The sequence below is a fragment of the Nannospalax galili genome, unplaced genomic scaffold (genome assembly GCF_000622305.1).
Source record: "Nannospalax galili isolate Female #2095 unplaced genomic scaffold, S.galili_v1.0 scaffold911, whole genome shotgun sequence".
NCBI classification, from domain to species: Eukaryota; Metazoa; Chordata; class Mammalia; order Rodentia; family Spalacidae; genus Nannospalax; species Nannospalax galili.
Window position 1 is genome coordinate 274,396 of NW_008329642.1, and position 27,082 is coordinate 301,477.

At 48.3% G+C, this 27,082-nt stretch overlaps 1 protein-coding gene across 3 annotated transcripts in view; it reads right to left on the reverse strand.

Annotated features, from left to right (window-relative positions):
• The window catches only part of Pxn (paxillin), a 60,686-nt gene that overhangs the window by 6,439 nt on the left and 27,165 nt on the right, over window positions 1-27,082 (reverse strand). Inside the window, exons 2-7 of one of the 3 annotated variants that reach the window (XM_017800007.2) lie at window positions 24,810-24,878; window positions 5,937-6,163; window positions 5,506-5,621; window positions 5,017-5,153; window positions 4,724-4,925; window positions 3,461-3,596 (exon numbers count right to left, since the gene is read on the reverse strand). In XM_017800007.2, coding sequence (XP_017655496.1) covers window positions 3,461-3,596; window positions 4,724-4,925; window positions 5,017-5,110 — 432 coding nt within the window. In that variant the 5' untranslated portion in view covers window positions 5,111-5,153; window positions 5,506-5,621; window positions 5,937-6,163; window positions 24,810-24,878. Of the gene's footprint in view, window positions 1-3,460; window positions 3,597-4,723; window positions 4,926-5,016; window positions 5,154-5,505; window positions 5,622-5,936; window positions 6,164-7,581; window positions 7,604-24,809; window positions 24,879-27,082 lie in introns of those variants that run through there. The other 2 variants (XM_008840505.3, XM_008840494.3) reach the window with 2 other exon arrangements.

Here is a 27,082-nt window from a genome sequence, read left to right on the forward strand (position 1 = left end):
CTTATTTATATTATAGCTTACTTTGTTGCAGTGTTTGGTTGGGGGTTGTTTGGGGGAAAAGCATAAAGTCTGAATCATAGAAGAAACAAGTAAGAGCCAGGCACAGTGGCACGGACCTATAATCACAGCACTCAGGAGGCTGAGGGAGGAGGATAGCCAAGAGCTCCAGGCCAGTCTGGGGCTAGTGAGACTCTAGTGAGAGAGAGGAGGGAGGGAGGGAAGGAGGAAGGGAGGAAGGGAAGGAGGGAGAGAGAGAGGGAAGGAGGGAAGGAAGGAGGGAGGGAGGTTGGTCATGTCAGCCAACTTGCTGAGGAAACGTGCTGTCCAGGAATTATCTCATCTAATCCTCCGGACAACTTTGGAAAATGGGTCTATTATTACTCCCATTTTTTTTTGTTTGTTTGTTTTTATTTTTGGTCTTTTTGAGACAGGGTCTCCCTGTAGCCCCAGCTGGCCTGGAACTCACTATGTAGACCAGGCTGGCCTTGAACTCACAGAGATCCACCTGCCTCTGCCTCCTGAGTGCTTGGATAAAAGGCGTGTGCCACCATGTCCAGCTTTTTTATTTTTTATTACTCTCATTCTAAAGAGGAGAAAACTAAGCCTGGGTGGTTTACTGAAGGTCACATAGGCAACAAGTCGTTGGCAGGGTGGTTTGTAGGCCTATGTGAGTCCCAAGTCCACGCTTTTAACCATTCTGTACATTAGAACATCCAGGGAAGCTCATCTAAAGGGAAGTCTTAAGCAAGTAAGAGGTGGGTCATCACTATCAGTCATCAGGGTCCAAGAAGCTCTGCTGGCCCCACAGCACCCTCCGTCAAGTGTTCATCCTCAGGGCCATGGCTACTTGACCCTTTCTGCTCAGGCAGACATGCACGGGAGGTTGCATGCAGTTAGCAAGGAGTGGCTGACACTCAAGACCCTCCAGGGTCATGCCTAGTGAGCTGGTGCCTGCCTGGCCAGAGGTGGATATCCTCTCCGAAGCGTTGGATGTGCCCGTGACCTTGGCATGTGGAAGCTCTGGCTGTTCCTTCCTGGCCTCGAGAACAACTTCGGTGGCATTTTCTCGGTTCCTTGAGGTCTCAGGTCCCTGGGTTGGTACCCCCAGGCTTCTCTTCCAAAGAATATTTCCACTTAACTGCTCCTTGTCAGCTGGGACAGGGCAACTGCTTTCCAGGCCTCCTTGCTTTGCCTGTGCCCTCTCCCAATGGCCAGTTTTCTTTGTGAGACTCCAGGTGTCTGGAAAGACAGCCTGACGGTCTACTGCCACAATATCTGGCTCAGTTACTTCCTGAAAGTTGTAAGAAGTTCCAGGACTGGATGCTGTCAAAGCCTGCGGCCATCTCTGGATGGCAGCCACAGTCTCCTCTGGACATACAGGCTTAACTAGTGGCCCCTGGGAGTTTTCAGGCTCCTGGGATCTTGTGCTCCCAGCAAGGTGTAGAGTACAAGAGAAGGGAATCCGAGAGGGCTCACTCATGGAGTCCATCAGGTTCCTCCTAACTTGGGCCTGGTTCTTGGCACCAACCAGTCCCAGAAACCCCTCCACGGAAGGACACTCTTTTGAGTTGTGGGTATCAGAAGTTACCTCTAGGCCGGCCAAATCAAGCCAGCTGGGGCCCATAGGAGGTAGGAGGACCTGACTATGTCCTTCAGTGTAAAGAGCCTCTGGAATGTGGCCTTGGCCTCCAGGGGAGGATTTTATGGTGGAAGGCAAAACTGCAGAAGGCATGGGAGAAGGAGGAAGAGGATGAGGAAGGGCACAGGGTGGAGATGGAGCTGAGCTGGGTGGCAGCACCACAGCTGAGGAGCTGGTCTGGAGGAAAAAGACAAAAGGAGAGGGGAGAAGAGAGAGAAAAACAGGGAGAGGTGAGGAAGGATACTCAGGCAACAGGTGGGCTTGGCCTGAGAGTTCAGAGTCACCATCTACACTGACACAGTGGATGCAATGCTAAAGCACAAGTCAATGGAAAAAGACTCAGACCCCAGGAATGCCTGCCTGAGCCTCAGGTCCTTGGACCTTATGAAACCCAGGCAACAGAAAGCAGCCACATACTAAATTTAATTTAATTTAATTTAAAAGCTGGGCATGGCGGTATACACCTTTGATCCCAGCACTTGGGAGGCAGGGACAGGTAGATGTGATGCCAGTCTGGTCTACATAACAATCTCCAGGCTATCCAGGGCTACATAGTGAGATCCTGTCTCAAACAAACAACCAAACAAAACCAGAAAGTGGCCACAAGGCCATACCTATGACATCACCAAGAGTGAGTACCAAGGAGACTAAAGTAGGGTACATACAGGGAGACAGTAAACAGGGACATCAGCTCTGGGCACAGCCCAGTGGAGTTAGCCACAGGCAGCTGCTCAGCCTTCCTCAAGCAGCAGCTCCACTCTCCATCCCTACCAAACCATTCCAACTTCCCTTTGTCCTCAAGTCCTTGCTCTGGGGGCTCAGCAAGGAGCAGTGCAGCTTTTCCTCATGTGGTACTGGGTTACTGGCTGTCCCAGAAAGCAGCAGCAACTCAGAGGAAGGGCACCAGGGCAGGTCAATGCCTGGATCCTGACATGCCTCTAATTGGCTGCTCAGAACCATGGCAACAAGGCTCAGAAGCCCAGATTCAATCCTCTATCCCTAGGCACATTCCTTCCTCCAAGTGGGCTCCAGCCATGAGCAAGAGGCACCTTCTGGGCCAAGAATACACAGACCACCTGGCTCCTTTCTTATATTCCCTAAGTTGTGCCCCAAAGGTCTCTGGCTGACCCATTAGGAGCTAAAGTCAGCAACTACTAGAGAAGTCTGTCAGTTAATCCCCATCAAGGCATGCATCCTTCTAAATAAAACATTGTAGACTGGCAGGCCTGGGGAGACTGGAAGGGGAGGGTGGGGCACGTCGTGCTGTCCAGCCAAGGGCTTGGCAGGTTAGGTTTCCTATAGACAGGGTTTGTGGGAACAGGCCAGCATCCAGGCTCTTGAAGCAGAAGGGGAAGGATGGAAAGAGACTGGCAGGGAGGCCTGTAAATCCTATCACTACAGGCAGAAAGAAAGAGGGTGTGTTGAGGACAGCTAGCGTGGGAGATATGGTTCTAGGGTAAGTGACCTCTCAGGCACGGGATCCTGAATCCCACAGGGGCCAGAAGAACACACCCTCCCCCTCCAAGAGCAGCTATCAACACAGGGCTCTTTGTCCCTGTGTCCCAGCCTCCTGATCTCTTTGACCTGGGTGGCTGGGAGAGCCAGGAGAGGAAGGAATGTCCCAGCTGAAAGCTGCTCTAGTTTCTCTGCCTTCACTGGCTGCTGAGCAACTCAGTCTCCACAGACTATGTGGCCTTTCTCCCTTGTTGTGCTGGCAAGAGGCCCTGCAGAGCCCCTGCCTTGAGGTAAAGTATCTGAACACTGAGGAGCCAGGGACCAGCCACTCACACAGAGGTAAGAAAGACAAGGGTAGAAGGGCACCTTAAAATCTGACAGTGAAGCCATGAGCTCGTCCAGCTCCCTGGTGGCAGAAGAGGCCGAGATACGCGTCTGCTGCTGGCTGGAGGTGACTCGCTGTGGACTGCTCATCTCACCCTGGTTCACAGTGATGGCGGGGCTGTGGAGCAGGCATGGGGTCAATGGAGAGACAAAAGCCAGCCCGAAGCTTCACAGGGGATTGGGTCAATACCAGCTCTGGATGCCACTAAAGTCTTATACCTCTGAGTCCCTAGGTCACCAGTACCCATCACCTTGGGGACCATCCCTGGTAGGGGGCAATCAGCCAGGAGCTAATGCTCAGGTAAGCTGACCAGGGAGAAGACAGGGTGACTCAAACAGCACCCTTTCCAAGAAGATACCTATGCCCCAGGCCAGGGGTAAGCTCACCTGTTAAACATACCTAGTACCATCACACATCCCCTACAACGCTGTACACAAATGTGAGATTACACATGGAGACGCCAATAAGAGCCAACATTAAGCCAGGCAGGCATGGCTCACATGTGTAATCCCAGCATGCAGGAGGCTAAGGCAGGAGGATAACTGTAAGTCTGAGGCCAGCCTGGGCTACATGGTGAGTTCTAGGACAGACTGCACTATAGAGTAAGTACCTCAAAACAAACAAACTAGTGCTAATGTTATTATGTACTTCTGGTGAGTACCAGAGCCAGACCTTCCCAATTGCTAGACACAGATCATTTATTCTCACCTTGCTCTACATATGTGTTCTTATCCCCAGGATCCTTGTCCTCTTATCCTCTTTTAAAGTTTGTTTTTTATTTTTGACACATGGTCTCACTGTGTAGCCTGGTCTGTCCTGGAACTACATACCCAGATTGGCCTTGAATTTGAGATACTCAAACCTCAACATCCCAAATGCTGAGATTATAAGTGTGTGTCAACATGCCCAGCTTTGGCTTATCCCAATTTATAGACAGAAAACTAGGACTTAAGAGCTAGATGCAGTAACTGGCACAACCATGATTTGAACCCATGGTAAGGCTACAAAGCCTGTGCTAACAACACTTACTGAGCCACAGATGGCCCCTACATGCAAGATGCTTGACTTTTCTGATTGATGGTGGCTGACGGTGGCAGGGATAGTATCCACATGGCTCAGAGCCTGGCCAACAACAGACACTTAAGAGAATAGGTGACCCTAGGGCTATGTGACATATACTACAGCCTGGAGCCTGGCTAGACAAAATATTCCCCAGTCTGGGGAAGAGCCCAGTGGATACTCACACAGGGCTGGGCACAGAACTCTCCAGTTCATCCAAGAGGCTCTCCACACTGGGCCTCACATCCTCCAGGCCCCGGCTCCCATTTCGCTTTGGCTTCTCTTTCGTCAGGGGCCCAGCTTTGCCCCTCAGAGGGCTGTTATTCTCTGGGATGCCATAATGGGGGCTCAAGGCACCAGGTAGTGGAGGGCTTGAGTTGGTCTCATCTTGGAGAAAAGGAGAGAAAAAAGCTTTTCATCCCTTGAGACTTCCAGGAATCCTAAGGCCAGTAGGTAGCCCGGGGACTTTAAATCCTACCTGCAGGGAAGCCCGAAGGATTATGCTGCACGGCATTCAGTTCTAGTAACAGACGGTCGAGTTCAGAGAGGTTGCTGCCCAGAGAGGAGCTCATTACGGTAGGTGAAGGCTCAGCTGATTTCTGCTTATTGGGAAAGCTTTGAGACCCAAAGGACAGAAGTGAGACCTCAACCTTGCACTGGGCTTGGCAAGTCCCAAATTCTCAAGGTACTCTCAAGGGTGGAGTGTTAAAAACTTTCCTCAGCAAGAAGGCAGAGGGGAGGGAAGGGATGTGGTGAAGAGAGGAGGAAGGAAGTCTTGCTTCAGTTCTGCAACTACATGGAGATGCTGTGACAGAACAGCCCAGCCCATCTGCTATATGGAGATGGAAATGAAAGGTGGTTGACAAGGACAGGAGCTGGAAAGGCAGTTCAGGGCCTTCTGTGGTTAAAACAATGGCCCTAGAGCTTCCCAGCAAGAGGGTGGAATCGTGGGGTGCTGGGTCTGTACCTGTAGACGTGCTCCTCCTCGCCTGCTTGGGGGCACAGAGAGCCAATGCCGTCCTGGGTGTTGGAGGTACCAGAAGTTTTGGCACTGGAGCCGTATGTGGGCAATGGGGATGGAGGCTGCAGGAAGAAGAGAACTCAGAGAACTCTCCCAATGGAGAGAAAAGAAAGGGAGACAGGAGCAGTCCAAGTCACCCCCAGGTGGTTCCTACTCACAGTCTCACCAGGGAATTTCCAGTCTGGTCAGGTGATTAATACTTGGTCACTGGCTCCCTCACATTGTGGGTGGGAAGGGCAGTGTCTGGTTGGGGACAGTCTAGGGCCCCAGTCCATTCCCCCAGCCCCATGTCTCCATTGGTTTGCCAAGTCCTTGGCAGATTAGCTCCCTTTGCCCTCACATCTCTGAAGGTTTCTCAGGCCCCATCCACACCTTACCTGCTGGTGGGTGTATCGGGAGCCACTGGGCTGCCACTGGTCTAAGGAGTCAAAGATTGTGCCATTGAGGGCCTCGCTGGATGGAGGTGGTGGGACGGGGGGTGGCACTGCAATCTCCTGGTAGGTGTGGTTTCCAGTTGGGTAGGAGTAAGGAGGCTCCTCGGATAAGAACACGGGACGTTTGGAGATGTGGGAGGTGGTAGATTCCAAGTCTGCCAACAGGGCGTCTGCAAAGAAGAGGAGGTGAGAGCCAAGCCTCCTGGAACCCTCCAGGGGCAGTGTCCTGCCCTTCTGAACTTCAAGAGCTAATGTCTGGCAGGCACCTGCCCCACCCAAGGGAGAAACGACCTGCCTCAGGACAGGACGTTGCCGGCCCAGCCTGGCGAAGAGGCAGCTTCCAGCTGCTATCCTGTGCCTGGCCCAAATAGAAGGTGCTCTGGAGGCTCACTCCAGACTGTTCTTCCAGGCTCTCCTCCCTCAGAGTTCAGGTACCTGACTCTGTGTTTCTCCTTTGCAGGGCTGTGCCGCTGGCTGGTACAAGCGAGAAATGCCTGCCTGGAACTCTGATTCTGCAGGGCAACTGGGAGAACCCAGCGGGAGGGGCCCCATGTCTTGTCACATCACAGGGAGGAGGAGCCCTGCAGAGCCAGGCCCTCACTGAACTTCTAAGAGGTCAAGCTTTCCCTTGCAGACAGGAAGAGGCCCTGAGGCATACCTAACCTCTGGCCAGGTAGAAGCAGACCTGAGCCCCAAGCTCTAAGCTCCTTCTAGGCTCCAGGCTATGGGTCAGGTATGTAAGGGAGACTGGGGACTGGACTGAAGCCAGCTCAGTGGTCCCCACCCCCTCAACAAGCTGGGGGCAAGACTGCTCACTGGCTGTTTCTGCTGAAGCCTGGCAAACAGCCCAGCCCCAGAAGCTCCAGGGCCCCACGACTCTGCTTTTAACAGCAGCCAAGGGAGCCAAATCGGTCTTCAGCTTCTAGCTTCCATTACCCGGCTCACAGCGGCCAACAGGGGACCCAAACTCTAGACAAGAGGGAATGGCTAGAGGGCAGGAGTGGAATACTGCCTTCCTGTCTTATCCCTCTACAGCCCTGAGGCTCAAGCAATGGAGTCCAGGCCCGGATGCCACACCCTCATTCCTGCAGTGCTCACCGCTTGTTCACTCTCAGCTCCCTGGTAACCTGCTTGATCCCTGGAACCTCAGGGGTAATAATCACAAAAGAAGTGGCAGCAGGACACTGATTACCATCTGCTAGTGACAAGCATAGTGACAGGCATTTACATACATAGTCACAGTTAAGCTCCTAGTAACCTAAAAAGGCAGAACTCTGTTCTCTTTACAGTTAAGGAATGTAGGCTTGGAAAGTAAAGAGACCTGCCCCAGGTAACAAAGGCAGGGAAGCTTGGGACTACATGACTCCCTAAAACCCCACATACATGGCCTACAAGAAGCTGCTGTGATTGCACAATGATGCAGAGTTAGAGTTCAACTTCCTACATGTCAGGGACTCAAGCTTTGAAGGCTGTCAATCTAATCCTTTCTTGTAGCCCAGTCCCCAGTCCCACTCCCACTCAGGAGAGAAGAGGAAAGCAAGATCATGCAGCCTCCAGCTGGCCTACAGCCTACACCGAACACACCTACCCCTGGCTGCTGCCCTTTTGGTCAGAAGAGACACTGTTCCAAGGCCGAGACCCTGGGTCCTGGTGCCCTACTCCTGAAGAAAGTCAGTTCCTGCAGCCCCTTGAGATCCTCTGGAGGAGTCTGACTTCCTGTCTCCCACAAACCGGAACAGGGAGTCGCTATGTGTCTAGGTAATAGTAGAAAAGAAACCAATGTCCACAGCCAATCCCAGTGGCCCCTCTAAGGCCACACCTGCTGCCCATTTCCTCTGGGCCCAACCCAAAGTAGGTGGAGCCTCTCTTCCTCTATCTTGGGAAGAACCAGCTAGGAAACCCTGCAGGGTTCCCCAGAGCAGGCAACAAGCACAACCTTGGTGCAGCTGGGAGCAGGGACCGCAGCCAGGCCTGAACACCTACCAGGGCCAGGAGCCTCACCTGTGTACTTGCTGTCCTCCCCATAATATTACCACAAAGGGCAAAGCTGAGGTCCCCACTGCCAAAGCTGACCAAGGGACAACACAGATTCCCTTAGGCTCCAAACACTCCATGGAAGACACATGTTAGCTTTGCCTGCTAGGCACCCTGAATTCGGGATTCCACTGCCCATTCATCAATACCCCATGCCCTACACCCAGTGTGATTCGAAGCCTGGTTTATTGGTTTATGGACTGAATTCTTGTTTGATTTCAACAAGTCCTTTCCTTTTCTATTCTATTTTTGTGGTGCTAGAGATAGAACCCAAGGCCTTGTGCACACTAGCAAGCACTCAACCCCTAAGCTACATCCTAATGCTTGGGTCTTTGAGACAAGGCCTTTCTATGTAAACCAGTTGGCCTCCAACTTTCAATTCTCCTGATCCCACCATCACCATGTCTAGTCTCAATGAATTTTGTTTGTTCACTTTTCTTCTATTTTTTTTCCTGTGTGTGTGTGTGTGTGATAAGTGGGTGGGGGTGCATGTACCAGTTCAAGACTGTGGACATGAAAGCTCAATGTCAGGTGTCTTTTCTTTTTTTCCTTTTGGGTGGGGTGCGTGTGTATGCATGTGTGCGTGTGTGCGCGCGCGCGCGCGCGTGTGTGTGTGTGTGTGTGTGTGTGTGTGTGTGTACACGTGTGAGTTCAGCGCTAATGGAGTCCAGAAGAGCGTTGGGTTGTCTGGTGCTGAGTTGTGGGCAGCTGTAAGCTGGGAGCTGAATCAGGCCCTTTATATAAACAGTACAGGATCTGAACCCATAGCCATCTCTCTAGTCCAAGGATATAGTCTTTCATCACTCACTACCTTTTTTTTTTAATTGTCTCTTTTGAAACACTATCTTTTTTTTTTTTTTTTTAAGAAAGAGAACAGGGGGCTAGAGAGATGGCTCAGTGGTTAAAAGAACTAGCTGCTCAGTTGTGCCGGTGGTCCACGATTTTAGGCAGAGGCAGGCAGATCTTGAGTTCAAGGCCAGCCTGGTCTACATAGTAACTTCTAGGCCAACTGGGGCTATAGGGAGACCCTGTTTCAAAAAAAAAGAAGGAAGGAAAGAAAAAAAAAGAACTGGCTGCTCTTGCAGAAGACACATGTGCTGTGGCATGAGCCATCTACATTTGCATGCACACACATCCACACACATCCACTCTTTTTTAAAGAATTATTTTATTAGCCAGGCATCGTAGCACATGCCTTTAATCCTAGCACCTGGGGCAGAGGCAGGAGGATCTCTCCGAGTCCTAGGCCAGATGGGGCTACAGGGAGACCCTGTCTCAAAAAGACCCCAAAAATTTTATTTATTATTTTTATTTTATGTGTATGAGTGCATTGTCTGTATGTGTGTAAGTGTACCCATGTCTGCAATACCTACGGAGGTCAGAAGAGGGTATTGGATTCCCCTGGAACTGGAGCTACGGACAATTATGAGCTACCATGTGGATGCTGGGAAGCCAGCCTGGTCTACACAGTGAGTTCCAGGCCAGGTGGGACAACAGGGAGACCATATCTTAAAAAAAAAAAAAAAAAAAAAAAAAAAAAAAGTGTTTAACATTTATTTACTATTATTGTGCATGTGTGTACTATCACATGTGTGGAGGTCAGAGGTCAACTTTCAGGTACTCTCTCCCTCCACCTTGTTGAGTCAGGGTCTCTCTTATTTCTGCTGTTGCACTACACACGTGGGTTTCTGGCTGATTCTCCTGTGTCTGCCTCCACCTCCCATCTTACCACAGGAGTTTTGGAATTCAGATGTGCACCATGAGTCTTGTTTTATATGGGCGCTGGAGATCAAACTCAGGCTGTCAGGCTTACAAAGTAAATGCTTTTATATACTGAGCTATCTCCCATATCCCTGTGAGTAATTCTTACCCTGGTGTAAGATTTATAAGGGATGGCAGATGTTAAAATAGATTAGTTAGCTGCAAACATCAGGCCTATCTGCTTTAAAATAGGATCTTTAAAAAAAGATCCTTCTTAGTCTTTTCTGAGTAAAATCTGTGTAAGATGTGAACACAACCTTGACCAGAAAGACTAGGAAAGCAGCATTTGAAAAACTGGAGCTCAGTGGTTAAGAACACCAACTGCTCCTGTAGAGGTCCTGGGTTTGGTTCCCAGCACCATATATATGTCGGCAAACTGTCCATAACTCTAGTTCCAGGAGATCCAGTGCCCTCTTCTGACCTCTATGGGCATTGCATGCACATGGTACACTTACATACATGCAGGCAAAACACTCATATACACCAAATAAAAATATATAATTTTGTTAAAAGGAAGAAAATAGCATTTGAAGTCTCAACTATGAATGTCAAGTAGAGGGCACATCATCCCCAGTTTCCTCCAGATATGAGAGAGAGACAGAGAGACAGAGAGAGAGAGTGTGTGAAACTTCAGCAGGTCCCTAAACAAGCACGGTGTCTGACATGGCTTCCTTTTCTCTTTCCACCCTTAGTCCTTGCCTGGTGATTTGGATAGGATTTGGTGTTACAGTACCCAAGGTCCCAGACAAACTGCTCAAGGAATATAAAAGGCAGCCAAGAACTGGAGAGATGGATCAGCAGTTAAGAGAAGTGGCTGTTCCTGGGGCTGGAGAGATGGATCAGCAGTTAAGAACACTGGTTGTTCTTGCAGAAGACCAGGGTTCAATTCCCAGCACCCACATGGTGGCTATGAACCATCTTTAACTCCAGTTCCAGGGGAATCTGAAGCCCTCTTCTGACCTCAGAGGGCATTGCACGACATGGGTGCACGTACCTCCATGCAGGCAATACATGCATACACATAAAATAATAAATAAATAAATTTTTTAAAAAAGGCAGCAGGAAGGGGGTGCAGATCTGTGCTGTGGAGCAGGAGAAACACCCAAAGGTCTCCCCTCATTCTGACAGTACCACAATTTAAAACCTGGGTAGAATCTGTCTTTGGAAAAGGATCCCTCCACCCACCTCCACCTCCCTACGGCAAAACCAGAAAACAAAATTAAAGTCCTTCTAAGTCTATTTCACTGGATCCACACTCAAGAGGAATCTACCAGTTTTCCTGACCCCACTACATCGCTGTGAAGTGCCAAGGCCTTAAGACTTGGGTACGTGTATTACAACGGCAAGAGTACCAACGCCAACAACAGACTCATTAGACCAGTCAGCTCCTCTGTTTCACCAAGCATAATAACCTTAACAAGAAAGCAGAGTAAGCCAAGTGCCTCTGTGTGACACCACCACCAGCTGATAACACACAAGATATCCAAGTTAGCCTAGAGCCCAATCTTCCCTTGAAAAGCTGGGAACTGAAGGAGCTATTCTGAGATCTGTGCTACTAGTAAGAGACTGGTAAAATTGTAGACTGGACTGGCCCCTGAGTTCAGAGACTGAGTTGCAACTGAGTGAAAAATAGACAACAAAATCTTGAAGAACTGCATTGACGTGTAAGCCAAATTTAATACTCTTCAAGTAATGTTGGTTGAACTGATTAAGTTGCTAAACGAAACCTGGAACAGGACTGATTATTTTGCTCTCTCTTTGCCATTGTGGCTTCTTTCTGCCACATTCCTTATTCTTTGTGTTGTCTTTCTAAGCTCAAATGTTCTTTGATAATTCACACTGCCCTGATTGTGGGCAAAAGTGGTTCCCTAGTTTAGAACTAGGGCACTGGTTATACCAAACTGAACTTATTGAAAATGAATGTTACCAAATATTCTTTTTCAAAAAACTATTTTATTTATTTTTTGTCTTTATTTTGAGGCAGGGTCTCCCTGTAGCCCCAGCTGTCCTGGAACTCACTATGTAGACCAGGCTGGCCTTGAACTCACAGAGGTCCACCTGCCTCTGCTTCTCAAGTGCTGGGATTAAAGGCGGGCGCCACCACACCCAGCTATTTATTATTATTTTTATATGCATGCATGTATTGCCTGCAGGTAGGTAAGTGCATCCGTGTCGTGCACTACCCTCAGAAGACTGATGAGGCTGTCGGATTCCCTGGAACTGGAGTTATGGACAGTTGTTAGCTGCCATGTGGGTGCTGGGATTCGAACCCAAGTCTTCTGTAAGAACAGTCAGTGTTCTTAACCACCGCACTATCTCTCCAGCCCCATAAAACTTTTTTTTTAATTTTATTATTTTTATGTGTATACGTGTATTGCCTGCAAGTAGGTAAGTGCACCTGTGTTGTGCAATGCCTGCAGAGGTCAGAAGAGGCTGTCGGATCCCCTGGAGCTGGAGTTACGGACAGTTGTTAGCTGGGACTCGAACCTGGGTCTCCTGCAAGAACAGCCAGTGTTCTTAACTGCTGAGCCATCTCTCCAGCCCCCTACCAAGTATTCTTAGACTGCATTAACAGAGCTAATTATTGCCCTGAATGTTAATCCTGATAATCCTGCTAATAGAAGCATTGTTCTGCCTTGGTCCTTCCCATTTGAGTGGGCACCTCAAAAATCTCACCAGACGGACCTTTGAAAAAGCTTGCCATCCATTTCTTCTAGGTCCTCTGCTGGGTAGAAAAAGGATACATGACTCCAGAGTAACTAGTCTTAATCCTGCATTGCATTTAATCTTGACTAGAACAGACAAAACCTTAAACAAAAAACCTGGCCAAAGCAAGTAACTTCTGTAACAGTCAGAATCATGGAGACTTTAGAGAGTTGTGTGCTAATAGCCCAGGGAAAATGAAGAATCACTTGTTTCTGTTTTCTCTTTCCCATTATTTTTCTTTTTTTGGTAAGGTGCTGGGATTGCTTGTGCAATGGGGTTGCTTGTGCATGCTAGGCAACTCTGCTACTGAGCTAAACCCCAGGCCCTCATTTCTAAATCTGATCCCCCAGACTATCATTTTGTGAACTTCTTAAATTGTTGGGTCTGCTTCTGTGTCTATGCATATTTAGTTCAGCATAAATGCAGTCAGTATCCTAACCAGATTATCTAGAATCAGACTAATCTACAATTCATATAAATGTTTTAAACTTGCTTACCCCTCCTGAAAAGTGCCACAGCTAATACTGACATATGATAGCATGATCCTGGAGGGGAGGCTCCATGCTATATGCCCCATCAACTGCTTTTCTAACAGTGACTTTTGTGAGAAAGCATCCTTGTAGCTGGAGTCTAGATTATTCTAGATTTCTAAATTTCCCCTCTTATACATTGACTGATGATTATGAGAGATGTTATGTATATATAAAATGTATTTATATATTAGCCATTCCTCATTGGCCCTGTTTGGTTTACACTCAGTGCACTACTGATAACTGGTTGCTGTCACATTCTGTTTGACAACACCTACATAGATTACACAAAAATGTTGCAAATGCTGCCAGTTTACACTTACTTGTCTATATAACCAAAGACTGTCCTGTCTAGTGGTGACTGAACTTAACGGTGTCCTCCCCTGGAAATGGAAAAATAGCTGTGCTATGAATTTTATGACAAATGATAAAGCTTAACTCCATGTAATTTATGAACATCTAGTAGAAGCTTTTGTCTTAGAAGTAAGAATGTCTTGCTGAATGTTCACTATATTCTGGCCTTCTCTTTTTCATGGACATCATGGACTCAGATATGGAGTTAGGCAACTTGGAGAAGCTATTCTCAGAAGGCACTGAACAATTTAAAATTTCCATTTAAGATTCTAGATTATTTGGGCAGGAGAGATGGCTCAGTAGTTAAGAACACTGGCTGCTCTTGCAGAGGCCCTGGGTTTGGTTCCCAGCACCCACATGGTGACTCACAACCATCAGTAACTCCAGTTCCAGTTCCTCTTCTGGTCTCCATGGGCACTGCACACACATGGTGCACTTACAGGTAGGTAAAACACATAAAAATAAATAAAATAAATAAAAGATTCTAGGTTATCCTGTGCTTTTGTAGCAAAGAATGATTTATTACCCAGGAGCCAGGTTCTTTGTCTTTCCTCCCCTGGGGTCCTTATAATGTTTGATTTTTTTGTCCTTGTGATTGTCTCCTCAATGAGTACAATATGGTTTGTTGTTGTATAAGACATTTCAATCACAACCAAAGGTTGGAAGTAGGGAGCAAGAGGCCTTCTTCCTTCAAGTCTTATTTGGGAATAAAATCTTTCTGAAAAGTCTCAGCAATTTTTTTAAAGCACCTCACCAGCAGGTACTGGTTCACACACAAGAGTGAGAAAAGCCTGGCAAAGGAGAAGAGTTGGCCTTGCCCTGATGGGCACATTGCTTCCATTGATAAAACTGGGGTCTTTTCAGGGAGGAGAAAGTGAGGAAATGAATGAATGGCTGTTGATAGGCAAGAAATACTACTTTCCACATGTGAAACCTGAAGTTTTGTTTGTATAAAGAATGTACTCCAATCCACTTATACATGCCTTATGTCCATCACAGTTGGAGGGTCTCTCCTGTTACATTGCTGAATAAACTGTGTGGACTGCTTAAAAAAAAAAAAAAAAAAAAAAAAAAAAAAAAAAAAAAAAAAAAAGCTGAAGAGATGGCTCAGTGGTTAGGAGTAGTTAAGAGCACTGACTGCTTGCATCACAGAGGACCGGGGTTCAACCCCACCACCCACATGGCAGCTAACAACTGTCTGTAACTCCAGTTCCAGGGGATCCGCTGCCTTCTGACCTCCGCGGGCACTGCATGACACAGGTGTACTTACATACATGCAGGCAATATGCACATACACATAAAATAATAATAATAAATAAAATTAAAATTAAAAAAGGCAGCCAGAACTGAGACTGAACCTTTGGACTCTTGTGGCTGTAGATGCCTGGCATTTCCCCCATAGGCTGCAACACTGTTAAGGACCAAAGTCTCCTTGAAAGCTCCGTAAACTCCTCCCCTGGCTTGAGAAAATACAACTGGAAGATCCTGCTTTAATAAAGGCATCCACCTGCAGACAGAGTCCCATCCCAAGAGTTTCCCCCCAGATTTCAGCCATAGCTACAATCTTTTGTCCAAGCTCTAAATCTCCTTCTACTCAAACCCCAAGGAAAGTATCTAACTGCCCCCTCCTCAGAGACCCCTGCTACATTGTAAGACCAGACACAGATCCTCCCTGCTCATTTGCTGGAAGGACCCAACAGTCAGAGGATCTCCTTTAGGCTACAGAAGTCTCCAAGTTCCTCAGCATCACTCCACTAAATTTTTGGGTCCAGGCCTGTGACCATCTGAACTCAAGTCACTCTAAGGGAGAAAGGTCTTGGGGTTTTTAATCCTCCTGGCCCAGTGTACACAGGACCTGAAACTTGCTGCCACAGAAGAGGGAAAGTTGAGGTCACTGGGTAAGACTATGTAACCTGTGTATATGAGAGTCAGGCAGGCTGTCTCAAAGATGGGGGCAGGCAGAATGCAAAGTGCCCAGCCAGCCAAGGCAAAAGTTACTGTTATACCCTACTGAATTAGGGAGCAGGCCACCTGCTACTGACCACCAGAGGGCACCATTGGTCCAGGCGTTCCTGTCATCAGTGTAAGCGAACATAACCTCATGCAATCATGGAATTTTCTAGCTGAGCTGGGGAAAGACCAGGGAATCCCCAGCCACAGAGAGAAGTTTTGGTCCCAGACAAGTTGGTTGGGCTGGAGACACAGAGCGGCTGGCAACACAGGAGCACGAGATGGCCTGGGTGTCAAGACACTGGGGCCATGCCTGGAACTCACTGTCATTAGGAGGAACAACCCAAGGGTGATATGATATTCAAAGGCTCTACAGACCTAGAGGGCTACACTCACCTCCACTATTTTTTACACAGGCAGTGCCACCGGCATGCTCATTTCTGTTTCGCAGCTGTGCCTGGCAGAAGCAATAGCTCAAGGTAACAGCAGTTTGGGTCTGGGAGACTATTCAAAGTTGGAGGGGTAGAGTGCATAGGGGGCCAGGCAATAGGGAAAAGGCCCTTAGCTAGGTACAGTGACACAAAACTATAATCTCAGCACTCAGGAGGCTGAGGCAGGAGGAGTTGTAACTAGCAGACCAGCCAGGGCTACATCATAAGATCCTGTCTCAAAACAAAAAAGCAACAAAAATATTAAGAGAAAAACAATGGGGGCTAGAGAGATGGCTCAGCAGTTAAGAACACTGGCTATTCTTGCAGAAGACCCGGGTTCAAATCCCAGCACCCACATGGCAGCTAACAATTGTCTGTAACTCCAGTTCCAGGGGATCCAACACCCTTTCTGTCCTTCTGAGGGCACTGCACGATGTGGGTACACTTACATACATGCAGGCAATACATGCATACACATAAAATAACTCCAGTTCCAGGAGAGTTGATTCTCTCTTATGACCTCTATGGGCATTGCACACACAGGTGAACTTACATACATGCATGCAAACCACTCATATACATAAAATAAAAATTTTAAATGTTTTTTTTTTTTTTTTTTTTTTAAAAAGCAAGAGGCCCTTCTCTGACCCCAGTGACTATCCAAAAGAGAAGTCTATATAGGCCTACAGCCCCAAGGGAGTTAATACGAAGGCAAGGCATCCCTAGCCCCACAGCTTTCCTAGGAACTGATAGAGGAGTCAGAGGTCTGCCCACATTCCTCGGGGAATGCTACAGCTGTGCCCCTCAAGTTCCCATACCAGCTCAGGGGCATAGCGTAGAGATACCCTGGAGTCCCATCAAGTCCTCAAGATGGTGGATGATTACCAGATCACCTCTGGGGACTCAGGCTGATCCACTGACACAAAGCACTCAATAATGGATTAACAACAATCCGTGGGACTAGGAAGGATGTGGAGCAGCTCAGTGATAGAACTCTTTTCAGCTTTTATTTTTTGGTTGTTTTTTTAGTTTTTAAATTATATTTATGGGGGTGAGGGGCATGTGCATGCCATGGTCAGACAACAACTTAGCAGGAGTGAGTTCTTTCTTCCACCATATAGGTCCCAGGGATTGAACTCAGGTCGTCTGGCTTGGTGGCCAGCACCTTTACCCACTGAGCCATCTGCCAGTCCTCAGTGGTAGAACTCCACTGGCAAGCCCTAGGTTCAATCCCTAGCACCACCCCACTTCCTCCCCCACCAAAGAAAACGACAGCAAAAGAGAGAATCAATGAAAACCTCCCACCCCCAAGCAGAGCAAATGAGGGTTTTTCTATAAGCTGGGCTTCTTCCTCCTACCAGGCCCCAGGCACAATGTCTTAGTATGTCAAGAACAAAGTCCTGGTGCTGGCCAGGTGCCAAGAGGGATGAGCTATAAAGGTCCATCCAAGATGATTCAAGTGTATGTGTGAGAAGGGGGAGGGGGACCTAGAGCTATTTTCCTTTTTCTTCTCTCAGGTCACTGGACTCAGAGACACACCACTTGCTCATTGGCTAACTTGGATAGGCTGCTCCAAAGTGCCTGTGCCTCAATTTTCTTACCTGTCCCATGCTTCTGGAAATGTCACCATTTTAATCACAGGATGTTGGGCTCAAACAAGAAAATAGACATAAAGTACCTGCTTAGCACAGGGCTTGAAACAGAGCACAGTTGATTAATGGAGGTGTTCAGCAGGTAGCAGCTCCCTCCTAGACAAGTGTTCTGCCCTCTAGGAAGAAAGAGCCTCACATACTGAGGACAAAGAATGCCACATCTAGTAGGAAGGGCATCCTGTTAGCCAAAACAAAGTCTTGGGAGGAAACTTCCCATCAGACCTCTGTCTCTGAACCCTCAGCTGGAACAGGCAAATCAAGGCACTGAGCCACCAGAAAGGCTTACCACTCCAGGCTCCTCCATCCACAGCCCTGGGCTCTAGAAGAGGGCTTGTCCTAGGGCTATGAGGAAAGCCCACTTCACCAGGCCTTGCATTCTGGAGGTCCAGCTGAGGGAAGGCTCACAAGAGCAAGCTCTTTCCAATACCTTCTTTCTGTAACCCAGCTTAAGCCATGCTCTAGGCGGGACCTGGCACAGCCTCTTAGATCTGAGAAGCAGATGAAGGAGCAGCCATATGGCCCCTGGAAGCCTGAGCAGCAAGCAACTGCCACAGCTCAGGGGCCTTCCCAAGAGCCTGCTGTCTGTGCCTTCAGTGTCATATAAAACACAACTCCCAAACAGAGCACCAGATTCCCAAGTCCCTAAAATCTCTGCACAGAGGGTGTTTAAACAGCCTTGTTTTATGGCTTGTCTACCCCATTGGGCCCAGAAATGGGTTCAGTCCCCCTGCTGACCACCTAGGTAGCCTAGGTAACCCGAAGTGTCACAGAAGCCACCAACCCCCTATAGCTGACAGAGGGATATAAGCAATGAATGGGGGCTTAGCCCTTCCTAAAGAAAGAGCTATGTAAGACCAGCTTAGAGATGGTTCAGTATCTTGCCCCTTTGGTGAGACTTCCCGATTAGGAAGGAGAGAAGAGCAGGAAGGCAGCTCTCCCCACTCCCCTGACTTCTTTATCCCTGTCCCCTCACTACCACCACCCAGCACAAGAGCAGTTAGAGCAGAGGTAATCTAATCCGTGTTGGGGTGCTTTTATTCAGTGCGTAACTCCCCAGGAATGGGAAGCTGAGTATATTTATCCTGACAACAGTCAGTCAGTCCTGTCCTCAGGGAAGGCAGCTTTGTGGGCCAGCAAGGACCAATCTACAATGAGGCCAGATCCACTCTGCCCCTACCCAGGCCAGGCACCTAGGTCCTCAACACTGACTAGTTTAACCTCCTTGAGGGGCCTTCCCTAACAATCTGGGATCTTGTCAACTGTCCCCTCTCCAAGAAGTAAGCTCCAGGGATCTGGGGTCTTATCTTTCTTTCTGGATTCTTTAACCCCAGCAACTAGAATGAGGGGGCTAAGTGACAAGGGGACTGCGAAGAAGCAGAGAAAACAGTGGCAAGGAGGAACCAGGTTGCTATCTGCAGGCCAGTCAGTCAACGGCCCAGCAATGGGTCAGAGACCTATCTGGTTGTCTTCCCTTTCAGAAAATGGGCACAACCTGTTCTGTCCCCATTCTTAAGCAAGTTCTGAGGAGGGATAATAGGATTACAGGCGAGATTAATATAGCACCTTTGAGCTCTCCAGGACTGTCTAAATCCAAGAACACTGCTGTTATCTGAATCCCAGACAGGAACTGCTCTCCCGAGGGAATGGCTGAGAAGGGATCAATACTGTAGTGTCACTTCAATATTTAATAGCCATGCCTGCAGGTCACAAAGATTCAGTCACCAAATCTCCCTCGCTGACTCACGCCTCACTCAACAGGAACTGCCATTTTACTCTCAGCCCTGAAGGAAGTGTGGGCTGAGGTGACACACAGGAAACCAGGGGAAAAGGTTCTAGAATTTTCCAATCTGCCACTGCAAGAGAGGGGCTTGTCTGCTGGTAAGGTGGCTTCTTCCCAGTTTCCCGTGTACCAGAGGCTGATTTCTTGTCTGCTGCCCAGCCCTGCCCGGCAGAGGTTGATATGACATGAGTGTGCAGCCAGGTCTGCTCTGTTTATTGGGTGTCTGGCTGATGCCCAAAGCCAGATGGCATAGGTAAGCAGAGACAGGAGAGAATCCAGGCTGAAAGGCTCCAATCAGAGGTCACCCTGAGCTCCAGGCAAAGCCCAACTGTGCCAGTTCCCTTTGGTACCAGGCACCCAGCATTCACACAGGGCCCACCTGATTGGTCCACCCGAGCAGGCCCTGAAACTTATACAACAAGGTGAGGTAGAAGCAGTCTGGGTTCATGCTAAATATGTGCACAGCCTGCTACCAGACCCAGACCCAGACCCAGACCCAGACCCCCAACACACACACCCTAAGCAGAAGTCTCATACAGTAACGACCTCATCACCATGGCCCCTCCCCCACAGGTCCCAGAATATCAATGCTAGTTTCCTTGGTCAGATTTCATGTACCTCTTCAAGTTCACCAAGAGACTATGAACCTTTTAAGGTCAAGTTGAAGGCCTCACTCCAGGCCCATCCCACAGTTCCTTCAATGGGTAAAACACAAATTCACATATAAAAAGACAGGCTGCCTCAAACCCAGGAGATTCCTGTGCTGGAAATGTCCTCAGTCTGTTCCAAGGCCACTCCAATCCCTTCCTGCAGTCTGGGCTCTTCCAGACAACTGAGTCTGCTGCAGAGCAGGGCGGCTCCTCAGGCCTCTCCCCTTGCTAATCACCAACAGAGGTTAGGATGGGCTCAGCAGTGAGTCATCTCTGGCCCCACAGAGACCTGAACAAAAAGTTCAAAAGTCTGTCTGTTTCTGGGATGAGCTGTAATCTTTTCACAGTGTTTATGGATTTCAAGGCACCAGCTACCCCACTCTTTGCTAGTCAAATTCCAACTAACAAGCACAGACCCAAGACAACTAGAGGAACATGCCAGGGCTTCCTCCTTCCTCAGGCAGCTGTCTTTGCTTGCCTGGCTACCCTCCTCTAGTTCCCAAAAAGAATTGGTCTCCAGGTGGCATCAACTCCTCCTTCACTGGACCTCTCCATGTCACACGTCACCCTTTCTTTTATCACCTGTACCAACAAATTAGGTGGACATCAGAAACCAAGCTCAATCTCTTCTCAGACTCATCCACTGCTACCCCAGGGTCTCCTAACCAGGCCTCTTCTGGTAGACACCATGGTTTGAACTTCTTGAGACCCCTATCAGTGTCACTTACCCCACCACACTCCAGATTTTGTTTTTCTGTTCTGAGGCAATGTCTCCTTATGCAGTCCAGACTGGCCTTGAGCTTCTGATCGTGGGGCTACAGGCTCCTGAGTGCTACAGTACCAGGCCTGCGCCACCATACTCAGCTAAAATCCCACCTTTGTACTGTGGGTCCCACACTTTATTCCCACCTCTCCTACAGGACTACAGGCTCTCCAGGTAGGAGCCCCTCCCCAACTCTGGGATCCCCACAGTATGAACATCGATTGTCACAGGCTTCTCCCAGGATGGATACATGTAGAGAAAGGAGCAGAGTCCCCAAACACCAATTCCTCAGATGCACAGTTCCTAATATAAAATGGCATAATATCCCATAGAACCTATGCACAATCCTCCTGTGTATGTGTTTGTTTCGGTTTTTGTTTTGAAACAAAAGTTTTATTATATTGCTCAAGCTGGCTTCAACATTCCATCTGCCTGTCTCAGCCTCTTCAGTAGGTGGGATTACAGGCATGCACTACCATGCCTGGCTTATTTTATTTTTAATTTTAAAAAAATGTATTACGTATTGTTTACTGTGTGTGAACATGCACATGTGTTTGGAAGAGGACAGAACTTGCGAGAGTCAGTTCTTTCTTTCTACTCTATGTGTCCCGGGGATTGAATTCCGGTCACCAGGCTTAGCTGCAAGCACCTTTACTTGCTAAGTCATCTCACCAACCCAAGTTTTATCTTATTTATTATTTATTATTTATGCATGCATATGTTTGTGTCTGTGTGAGTGTATAACCAAGGTGTGTGTGCAGGCACCTATGAACATGCAGAGGCCAGATCTCTTGGAGCTAGAGTTACAGGCCTTTGAGGGATACATGAAACGTGTGTGCTAGGATCTGAACTCAGGCCCTTGAGGATACAGGCAGAACCCCTCACAACACAACCCCAAACCAACCTTCACTCCCTTCTTGGGCCCCTGACTGCAGCCTGTCTCCAGCCAAACTGAGTTCCCCTTTCCTCTCCCCAGCTGTGTGCCTCTACCCTCAATTCCAAATGTGCCCCCACCATTGTCTCTTCCATTTGTTACCTAGATGCTCATACCTCTAGAAGACAAAGGGAGGCCAGTGGCCTAGGAAACCTCAGGATAAACCCAGAATATCTTCTGAGGACCAAATTTACACAGGAACAAGAGATTTTAATTACTGCTTTAAATCAAAACAACCAAGGCTACATTATAGAGGTAATGAAAAAATGCAAGAGAGAGTGTGAGATAGTGATTTCCAAAAGTCCCCTTTGTATGTGTACTTTGGGACTTCAGTAGACAGTTTTACAAAGCACCACAAAGCCCCTACTATGCACACATAAAGCCACCCTGTCCATACCACAGATTTGGCTACTGTCTTAGTTTGTTTCTCCATTGCTGTAACGAAACACTCTGACCACTACCAACTTGGGGAGGAAAGGGTTTATTTGTCTTACATCTCCCAGGTCACAATTTATCAGGGAGCCCAAGGTAGGAACTCAGGGCAGGAACCTGGAAGCAGGAGCTGGAGCACAGGCCATGGAGGAACGCTGCTTACTGGCTTGCTCCCCTGGCCCCTGATCAGCCTGCTTTCTTATGCAACACAGGCCCACCTGCCCAGGGGTGGCACCACCCACAGTGGGGCTGGGCCCTCCCACATCACTCAACAATCAAGAAGATGCCTCATGGACATGGCCACAGGCCAGTCCAATGAAGGAAATTCCCCCAATTGAGGTTCCTTCAACCCAGGTATGTCAAGTTGACACTAAAGCTATCTAGCACAGCTGCTCTGGTGAAGCTGAGGGCTGGGATAGTTACATACCTCTTTGTATAACCTTCTAGTATCCCTCCCCCATGGCAGTATAGGAGAATGGAAAGAACGGGCTTCCCAATAGAAAGGCTGATGACTTCAAATGCACTGCTTACCAGCCTGGGGAGAATTTACTAAACTGTTGTGAGCTTCAGTTTACTCAGACATCTCAGAGAGCACATGGTCAGGAATGGATGAAAAAGCATGAGAAAGTCATCATGGTGGCTGGGGATAAAATAAATGTGGGCCTCCCACTCTGCCACAGAGGAGACACACGGTAAATAAATCCAAATCCGCATCACTGATTTTCAAGTCCCTGTGGACGGGAGGGGGAGGAGCTGCAGCCAGGGCCTGCAGCCAGAGATCCTGGGAGCTGTGACAGGTCCTCACTAACTCTGGGCCTTCTTGCTAAGCAAACCACTGACCTCACCCCTCTATGCCTGGGGCTCATTCCAAGTCCTCCTTAGAGAACATCAGCTGAGCCCAGAAGCCTCCAACTGACTTCCCAGCAAGGACAGAGGCAGAGAGAGGAGCTGCAGGGCTTCAGTACTCTCCCTACCATCTCCATGCCTGGCAGGAAGTCACAGCAGACTGTGAGCCTGGAGCTACCCAAGCTACACAGAAGTCCCCAGTACAGTGAGCCCAGGAAAGAGCAGGCTCTGCACTGTCATGAGGAGAGTATAGAGTGCCACAAAGGGACCAAAGATAGGGCCATGTGGCAGAAAGCAGCTGGGGGCAGGGGGAATAATGCTTCCTGAGCCTCATGCTTCTGTTTTATAGATTTGGAGGCTGAGGCCAAATAAATGCCCTCTGCAGGCAGGCAAAAATTTCCACAATGGGGCTGGCATGATGGCTTGGTGGGTATATGTTCCTGCCACTAAACCTGAGGACCTGAGTTCAATCATTGGGACCTACATGGTGGAAGGAGAGAACCGATTCCCGAAAGTTGTCCTCTGACTTCCACACATGCATGTATTCTTTCTCATTCTCATTCTCTCTCTCTCTCTCTCTCTCTCTCTCTCTCTCTCTCATAAATGTAATAAAATTAAAAGATAATTTCCTATGAGGACAGCTCCTCTAGGACAGCAGCCACCCCCATTCTCCACTTCCATAGCACCAGTCCTCTGGCCCTCTGGAGGAACCCTTCTGGCAGGCCACTGGGGTACAGTTCTACCACTGCCTATTCTAGCCCATGTCCTTTTTCTAATCTTTCTCTTTTGGAAGACTCCATGCTCTAGCCCAATCTATTGTACCAGGTCAATGTGCACAAGTGTTTTTCTCCAAACTCTATAATCTACTGCTGCTGCTCCCCTGAGTACTACCAAGCACAGGAAGGCTACCCCAAGCACAATGGAACCTCACAAAGGTAGCACGAGAATTGCCAGGCAACAGGCAGGCAGACAGATCTCTCCCATACACACCGAACCAGCCAAGGAAGGAAGAGACAGACAGCTGGCTGAACTCCCCAAGCAAGTGTCAACCTAGATGTCCCCCCAATACGTAATCAAACAAGTGCCTCGCTGAAGCACCTGCTCTACTGAGTGAAAAGCAGGAATTTCCAGGTTCTTCCTCTGTGAATGCTATTTCCACCTGCCCCAGTCAAGGGCACAGCATGCCGGTGAAACACAGGCCTGAGCCAAGAGCTATCCTCGGCCCCTATTCTCTACCCTGATGTACAATCAATCATGAGGTGGGCCACCACCAATCCTTAGTAAGCAGTCATCAAGTATTGACATATGTAACCGATCTGCTTTTACTTTGAGAAAATCAACTGAAGCGGGTTCAAGATGATTCCCTGATGGTCAGCTCCACCCAGATGTATTCCAATGTACCTTCTTGAATGAGAGAAGGCTGGGGTGTACACAGACCCTCAGACACACCCTGAGGAGTCATCTACAGGGTTAAGCTGAAGAAGAACAGGAGTTGAAACCACCACCTCAGACGGTCAGGACTTCTAAGAAGGGAGGAAGGAACCAGAGCAGTGGCCCCACAGCACTCCCTTCATCAACCCAGAATGACACTTTTGCTTCCTAGAAACACTGACACCATCCAGCCCTGGGTCTTCTCAGTCTCACAAGATTAGGAAGCCATCTGCTGAGTTCAGAGCTCCAGGAAATGCTGAGGCCCCTTGACAGCTGGTGTCCACACACAGTTGGCGCCTCCTGAAAAAGGGCCCATCCCACACACAGAAGTTCTGAGTTTCATCTCAGTACCCCACCCCCAAGCTTTCCATACTTGCTCTCAGGTGATAGACCAACCCAATAAAGAGTGGGATGATGGTGCTGACCTACAAAGAAGGGATGCCTCCAACCACTGTCCTGAGGAAGGCAAGACAGATTTCACCAGAAACCCAGACCTGCACCAATTCTTTTTTTTAGCTTTTAAAAAAACTTTATTGAGAATTTCATACATGCATATCCTCACCAATTCTTGTAGTAGGAAATCTGCCTCTTCTTGGACAGGGAGGAAGCAGGTGATGGCTGCAGAGTCACACTGGAAAACCACAATAGAAGCAAAATAGACTTTCCTGAAACTCAGTCAGGCTGACAAGGTTTATATGTGGGGGTATCAAGGTGTAGGGAAGCAAAAGGTAGAATACAACCAAAATAAGACCCTGTAGTCAGTCTTCAAGAAGCCTACCAAGCCCAGAGCTGAGGCTTCTAAGCGGCCCTCATGGGTAGACTGAGCAAAGCAGTCTATGCACTGCAGCTCATATGGCAGTGAAGGTTCCAAGGCTCCTGCTTGGCTTCGCTGGTCTGTCCTCCCAACTGGCTGCACCTGGAGACTGATTTGGGCAGAAACAGTGCAACCTATGACAACCCTGATTTGGATTTTATTGCAGGAGACAGTCTGGGACAGATGGTGACAGAGCGCCTGGCTGTAATGCCCAGAAATATCACACAGGAAGTTCCCTGTGTATACACAGGGAGCATTTCAAAAGTTTGTTTGGAAGTTGGATTTTGAACTGTGGAGACAGTCTCCTAAAAGAAACCACACTCTGAAGGGAGGTTTGAGTGACTTGTTCATGTAAGCTATTAACATCTTGATCTACAGGTACTGGGTTCTGTAGCATTTGAGGGTACTGCTCTCCACTTGGGGAGAGGCCAGGCCAGTATAAATCCTGAGCTCTTGAACCCACCATTTCTGCTCTAGAGCACAGCTGTCTAGGACACGCTTGGGCTAAACTTCCCAAGGACAAGTAGACCAAGCAACCCTCAGTTCCTGCTCACTCACAACTGTGAATCTGGGAGCCAGGTGATTAAGCAGGCAACCTCTGTAGAACAAAACTCAGCTGGGGCTGCTACTTCCCCTGCCAATCTTGATCTCCAGACAGGAAATAGTCATCAGAAGTCAGTGAGCCAATCAATCACCTGTCCCACTGCTGACCTGTTTCACATAGTCAATTTCTTCTTTACAGAGTAGAAGGGGAGGCTGGAGATGGCTCAGTGGTTGAGAACACTGACTGCTTTTGCAAAGGACCAAGCTTTGGTGCCCAGCAAAACCATAGAGGCTAACAACTGTTCATAAAATTCCAGTTCCAGGGGATCTGATGCCCTCTTCTGGCCTCTGTGGGCATTGCATGCACACAGTATACTTACATACAGACAAAACATTCATACACATAAAACAAAAATAAACTTTTTTAAAAAAGAGTGAAGGGTTCTGTCCTCTTCCATCCCTCCCTGTTGTACCCTAAACTGTGATGCCTGCCTCCATGGATTTCACTCCTTGGTGCAGGATGCCAGCCCCACTTGATTTTTCTCTCCCATACCTAGATGGGGTCAGAGATGGTATGAGAACAGTCAGATCCCCCTGACTATAAGCAAGGCCTAGTGTTTCCAAATGAGGACAAATTTCAGACAAAGATACAAAGAGCAGCCACAATACTTTCCTAGTGTCCAGGTCTCCTGAGAAAAGACACTGGAGGGGGGGGGGGGCTCTCATCCTTCCCTAAGGATCAACAAGCAGCTAATGGTCCTGGGGAAGGGAGAGACTTTTCTTCAGTGGTGTAGCTATTAATGACTTATAAATAACCTCTCGCCCATGCCCCAGTAAGCAACCCTGATGAAATTACTAGGTCACCAAAAGAACAAAAAAGGTAGAAGGAGAAAGGGGAAAGGAATTGCTGGGAGTAGGACAAAAAAGGATAACGTGTATGTGTGTGTGTGTGTGAATATGATTAAAATATATTATATGAATGTATGAAAATGTCATATGAGGAAACTTATTATTATGTCTAATTAATATATGCTAACAAAAAACATGGAAAAGAAGGCACTGATAACTGTGCTATGGTAAGAGCTAAGGGTAGCTCAATGTGGGTGATAGAGTAGGAAGTCACAGCTACCTTTGGAGCAACAGAAACAGGAGCCTAGAGAGCTGGTATGTGGTCTGGACAGAGGTGAGGCCTGAGTCCAGACTGTGCCAACTCACTAGCACTGGCTCCACAGTATACATTTGTCTTCTTGGTTATTCTACACTATAGTCTCACCTCTTTGGACTTTCCAATAGAAACCATACAAAGAGCCAGGTGTGGTGGCACACACCTTTAATCCCAGCACTGGTGAGGCAGAGGCAGGCAGATCTCAGGCTAGCCTGGTCTACACAACAAGTCTGGGCAAAAGAAGGAGAAGGAAAGATGGAAAAACAAGAAGGAAGGAAGGAAGGAAGGAAGGAAGGAAGGAAGGAAGGAAGGA